The sequence below is a fragment of the Chinchilla lanigera genome, unplaced genomic scaffold, assembly GCF_000276665.1.
Source record: "Chinchilla lanigera isolate Chin_1 unplaced genomic scaffold, ChiLan1.0 scaffold00094, whole genome shotgun sequence".
In the NCBI taxonomy this organism is placed as follows: Eukaryota; Metazoa; Chordata; class Mammalia; order Rodentia; family Chinchillidae; genus Chinchilla; species Chinchilla lanigera.
The window spans coordinates 8,522,757-8,528,417 of NW_004955495.1; the positions used below are offsets into that span (position 1 = coordinate 8,522,757).

The 5,661-nt window shown below is 35.4% G+C and overlaps 1 protein-coding gene across 1 annotated transcript; it reads right to left on the minus strand.

Moving 5' to 3' along the window:
* Positions 1-311: 311 nt before the first annotated feature.
* Positions 312-1,232, minus strand: LOC102017138 (olfactory receptor 19-like). The gene has a single exon (XM_013505149.1). It carries the CDS (start codon positions 1,230-1,232, stop codon positions 312-314), a length of 921 nt encoding a protein of 306 aa, XP_013360603.1.
* Between the last annotated feature and the right edge of the window lie 4,429 nt (positions 1,233-5,661).

Below are 5,661 nucleotides of genomic sequence, written 5' to 3' on the forward strand. Positions count from 1 at the left end.
TCCATATGATTAGTTCAACACATCACTCTGTAAAACTGATGAAAATATTTAAAATTTCTCTGATGCTTAATTGAGAAGAACATTGGCAAAAATTAGCCAGGTAAAATACTGGATATCGGAGAAAGTAGAAGTCATATAAATCAGGTTGTTTTAATTACATGCAGTAGCTGAAATTCAAGTGAAAACTCCCTGGAATAAATTGCAGCAGCAAATTGTACTTCATATTAGATTAAAGAAGAGCAAGATCTGGTTCTGAGGTTTAGAGTACCACGAACTCAGAAATTTCCTGCATTTTGGGTGTTTCATGGCTTCTATCTAAATAGTCTTCTCAGAGCTCCCATTATGCCCTTATTCCTCAGACTGTAGATAAATGGATTCAGCATGGGTGTGACCACACTGTACATCACTGAGGCTCTTGCAGTTGACTGTGAGTTTTCGCTAATATAAGAACTAAAGTAAACACCCAGGATGGTTAGATAGAATGAGAAAACAACCGAGAGGTGAGATGTACATGTGGAAAATGCTTTATACCTCCCCTGAGCTGATGAGATTGTATTAATGGAGGAAACTATTTTCACATATGAGTAAAGAATACCAACAAAGGGACCAGCACCCAGAAGCACAGCTGCAAAATACATCACCATAGCATTAGCAAATGTGTCAGAACATGCAAGTAGTATCAATTGATTAAACTCACATAAAAAATGTGGGATTTTCAAGTCTGTGCAAAATGACAGCCTTGTTGTCATTAAGCTTTGTAACAAAGAGTATAAGGCAGCTGTTACCCAGGACCCCAGCACCAGCAATCCACAGAACCTTAGGTTCATGATGACCATATAATGCAGAGGGTGACAGATGGCCACAAAGCGGTCATAAGCCATCACAGTCAAAACCAAGCTGTCCAAAACTCCAAAGAGTGTGAAAAAGTATACCTGTGTGATGCAGCCTCCAGAGGTGATGACCCTGCTTTGTATCTGAATATTCACCAGCATCTTCGGGATGCTGGTAGAGGTGAAGCCAATGTCTGCAAAAGATAGGTTGGAGAGGAAGAAGTACATGGGTGTGTGAAGTTGGGTGTCTGAGATTGTGACCAGAATGATGACCAAGTTTCCAAGCACAGTGACCAGGTACATGAACAGGAATAGTCCAAAGATGAAGGGTTGTAAATTGGAGTCCTCTGAAATTCCCAGAAGAAAGATTTTATAAATTTGTGTGTTATTTTCTGGTTCCATATAGTTGGTGTGACTAACTGAAAAACAGGAATATAACATGACACAACTAGGGAATACAAACCTGACAGAAATGCCATCATTCATATAGTACAATGAAGATGCCAATTCTTATATTTTTTAATGAATTTTTTCCCCTTTGAGATATTCCACTGACATCTTTGATTTGAGATTCTATTCTCATTCTCCATCTTTCCCAAGACAGTATGTATTCAAATATATTAATTTCTCTCTATCTTTGAGAAAAATTATTTACCTGTCAATTTAAAATTACTGTTTAGGGAATTACTGACTAGTACTAAAAGAATTGACTGTCCTTAAAATCAAATGAGGGGAAACAATACAATCAAATTGAATCAAATCACAGGTAGGTAAGAAATTATCATCCATCTTATTAGATGGCACCTTCTCCTCTAAAGGAAGAAATCTCTAATAATAGAAGTTCTAGATGTTCAGATGATGAGCATATATGTGACACTTAAAAAGAGACTTTCAGCAAATCAGGGAGGATTCCATATAGTAATTTCAGTAGGTTGTGCCTGGGAGAGAGAAAGACCAGTGCAAAAGTCCTGAGGGTAGTCTTTTTTTGAATGTTTGAAAATCAACAATGTGACAGTACGAACAGGAAGAATGAGTGAGAGAGACTGACGAGAGACTGTTATGGTTTGTGTCTGCATGTTCCTCCAAATACTCCTGTAGTCATGGGGCAGGCTTCTAGATTTATGAGTGATCCATAGTCCAATGTTGAGATTATGGGTGTGAGTGCTACACTCTCCCTGTGCCATGTGCCACTCTGCCTTGGAGCCAGCCAAGTATGGACTGAAACCTCCACAAAGTGTGAGCTAGATAAATCTTTCCTTTGTTAATTTTGGGTGTGGGGTATTTTGTCTCAGCAATGAGAGAAAAGTAACTAATACAGAGACATGAAGAACCAAATGGCCTCATTTCCACTCAAGATTCAAGGCACAAGAAATATCTCTTTACAGATATTATTGCATTTACCTTTCAAGTTGTCCCCAATGGCCTGTGTGAATTGAAAATCATTTTCTCTTCTTCTCTGTATTTTTATGTTCTAATGTCTATACTATAAATTACATTTTGGAACATATTAAAATGTTTCCTGTCTCTGAAACCTGCTTTCAGCTCTAAAGGAAGACACAGGTACAAAGACACACACACACATACACACACACATACCACTTAAAAACATGCCATATTTATATATATTGAGTTTTTGAAAATTTTGTGCTGTCAACTTTGGAAAATGTTATTCCAGTTTGCTGTGTTGAGTTGGCATTGTATAGAAATTAACAGCCATATTGGTCTAGAAATGTTAAACTTATTTTTTTCCTTTTGTACAGGGGCAACACACTGTATTAAATATGTAAGGTCTTATCTTTTGGGTTTGATTACATAAACTAATAAAAGTATTCTGAAAAAAATAACATGCCACAATGCATAATCTCCTAAAGCCATGTACACTGTGTTCTTCTCACCTTTATCAGAGTATTTAAAAGAAATGATTACCAAGCAAGATATCAACATCAAAATGTTTTCTTCAAAGTTTGTATGAATTGTGCCCAAGTCCAGTTTATAAATCTGTGATACACTTGTAAACTTGGGCTTCTATTTCAGCATTAGCATTTTCTATCTGTAGTTAATCGAATACAAAAAATTTGTCCAAAGAACACAGAGATAGACTAAATGGGGCTCAAAAAATGGACTGTAAGTAAATAAAATCTTCCTGGCTACTTTCCAACTTCAATTATGTTAATTGGAGGAACACAAAAACCAAAAATCAAAGTTTTTCAAACTGCAAAATTGATAATATTTTTTCCTACTAAAATACTTATGGATTTAATATTCAAACAGTGGAGAAAACCATAAAAAGGAAAATACATAAAATTTCAAACAGTGACATCTTCAAAGAACAACAAAATTTGTATAAATTTATATAAACTTTAGACAGTTTCTTTATACCATTTGAAATGAAGTTGAGTAATTGGAAATTTGAAATTTTTACTCACAGATAATAAATGTATATATTCATAAGGTACACTGTGATGCCTTCATAGTTGTATGCAATGAGTAATTTTAAAATCAGAAGTATTAGCATGCCCACTACTTCAGATGTTTCTGATTTGATAACTATCAAAACCATCTCTACCAGCTATTTTGAAATCTGTAGTACATAATTGTTAACTACAGTCACACAACTATAAAAATAACACCCTCAGTCCTGCTTCCCACTACTACAACTGCACCAACTGACCAACGTCTCCTTACCCATCCAACACTTCAGCTATTGGTAATCATTATTCTACTATCTATTTTGTGAGAGCATCTATTGAAAATCCACAATAAAACCAAATTGATATTTGTTTTTCTGGGGGTTAAACCAAAAACTTTATGATAAATGCCAATTGTATTTTGAATGTTACAAGAGCTTATGAAACAATCCTCTCTCTGTCTCTATCTCTGTTTTTCTCTTTCTGTGTCTCTTTCTGTCTCTGTCTCTCTGTCTCCTTTTTCTCTGTCTCTCTGTCTCTGTCTCTTTGCCTCTCTCTCTCTCTCTCTCTCTCTCTCTTGATTTAGTGTGGAATGTTTTCTCTGTTATTCCCAGGCATTCAAATTTCAAATTTTTGGACAGTTCATTAGGTTATAATCGTCAGTCATCATTTATAGGACTCCCAAGACCATATTTCATAAAATCTTGCATGCACCAGGACAATTTTTAACTTTTACACTGAGTAAAATTCTGCACGTGTCTATCCACTTCGCATCACACACACTTTTATTACTCTGTGTTCTATATTAATATGAATGGTGCAAAATGCAAACAAGCAGAGGCTTAACTTGCTGCATTCATCTTTCTGTTCTCACAGAAGTGTGTGGATATCTCTGCTTTACATATAATAAAATTACAGAATGCTAAATAAAGAGGTTAAAATGAATAAACATAACTTTATTAGAAACCAAATGGAATAATAAACATTAAGTAAAAGAAAATATACAATATCAATGTTTTGCTGTTCTCCACATGAATTAATAATTAAATTGGAAAAGATCTATATGCAAATATGTCCAATAAAGCAGATCCTTTGACTATTGCATCTTCTCCAACAGTGATGGTGAATGTATGGCGCATGTGACACAGTGGGCTCTTTGTTATCTTAGAAAGCTCTGGTGCACATAGAGCATCAGTGCTCTAGAATATTTCTAGTTTCTATTTCTCCAATGAGTCAAAATTTATATCTCTGCATGTATGAATATTTAACATATGTAATAGATATGTTTTAATTCAGTTGGGAAATCCTGAATAGTTAAATAAAAATGGGCATTAATGGCTATCTGTATGGAGGAAATTTAAATTGATACATAGATCACATTTCTTAAGAGAAATCAGAGGTATAAAACACCGAAGTAACAAAGTGAATATTCCAATTTAGAGGAATACCAAAAATTATATGAACTGCATGTATGCAAAGTTATCTGGTAGAAGGCAAGAAACTCAGAATTAAGAATAGAGACCTATTCAGTGATACAGTTTGAAACATTTTATACCTAAAAACATCTTTCAAAGAATTAATAGAGAAAAAACTAAACTGAAAAATTCCATTGAAATGCTGAACCATCTATTACTGAATTCCATATAATCTTTTCTTGTCTCTGTGTTAATAAACATGTCAATATATTTGACAAATAAGCAATCAGCAACAGTAATATCTTAACTGTAGCTGGGTTAGAGTGGCTGTTAGGTACCTTAGGTAGAAGTTCTTGTCTTTCAGGCTCTCAAAAGCTTCCTGCAACATATTATGCAGTGTAGTACTCACCTGGAAGGATTTTCTGGATGGAAGGTCTAAATGGAAATCCAATTTCCTCCTGGATAGTTTACAAAGCAGCCAGAAGCTATGCTGTCACCAAGACAGTAGGAAGGGGTCAAGTATTAGTCCCCAAGATAGATGCATGAATTCAAACCAAACAAGCATGTCCCATTAAGGCCAAGAATGCACATCCCAAGGTTGTAAGGTAGAGGACTATTTAAAACTCTGCATATCTGCTCATTAAGCACATCTCCTTCTTTTAACCCATGCCTGAACATGAGTTTCCCATGGGATGTTGCTCTGCACAAAGCAATTTTCCTTGCTGATTCTCAGGTCCCCAAGACACCAAGTCAAATGGCAGTGAGCCAGTCCTTATTACTTCTTTTCCATGGTGTCTTCTGTTCCCCAATGGTCTCGACATCTAATGCTTAATCCTAAAACTGGGTTATAGTTTTCTCTAAAGTCTGGCAGTAAGAATCTTTCTTAACTAGGACCCTTGGATTCTCAGGGCCTTGACTGTACTGTGGACAAAACTGAAACCTTCAGAAAATTTTCTACTCCCTTCTTCAAGAGGGAATTTTACAGGGAACCCTTGATATCAAACTATG

Bases quoted from the DNA above. Each gene is read 5' to 3' on its own strand.
- LOC102017138 (XM_013505149.1), bottom strand. From the start codon at position 1,232: ATGGAACCAGAAAATAACACACAAATTTATAAAATCTTTCTTCTGGGA.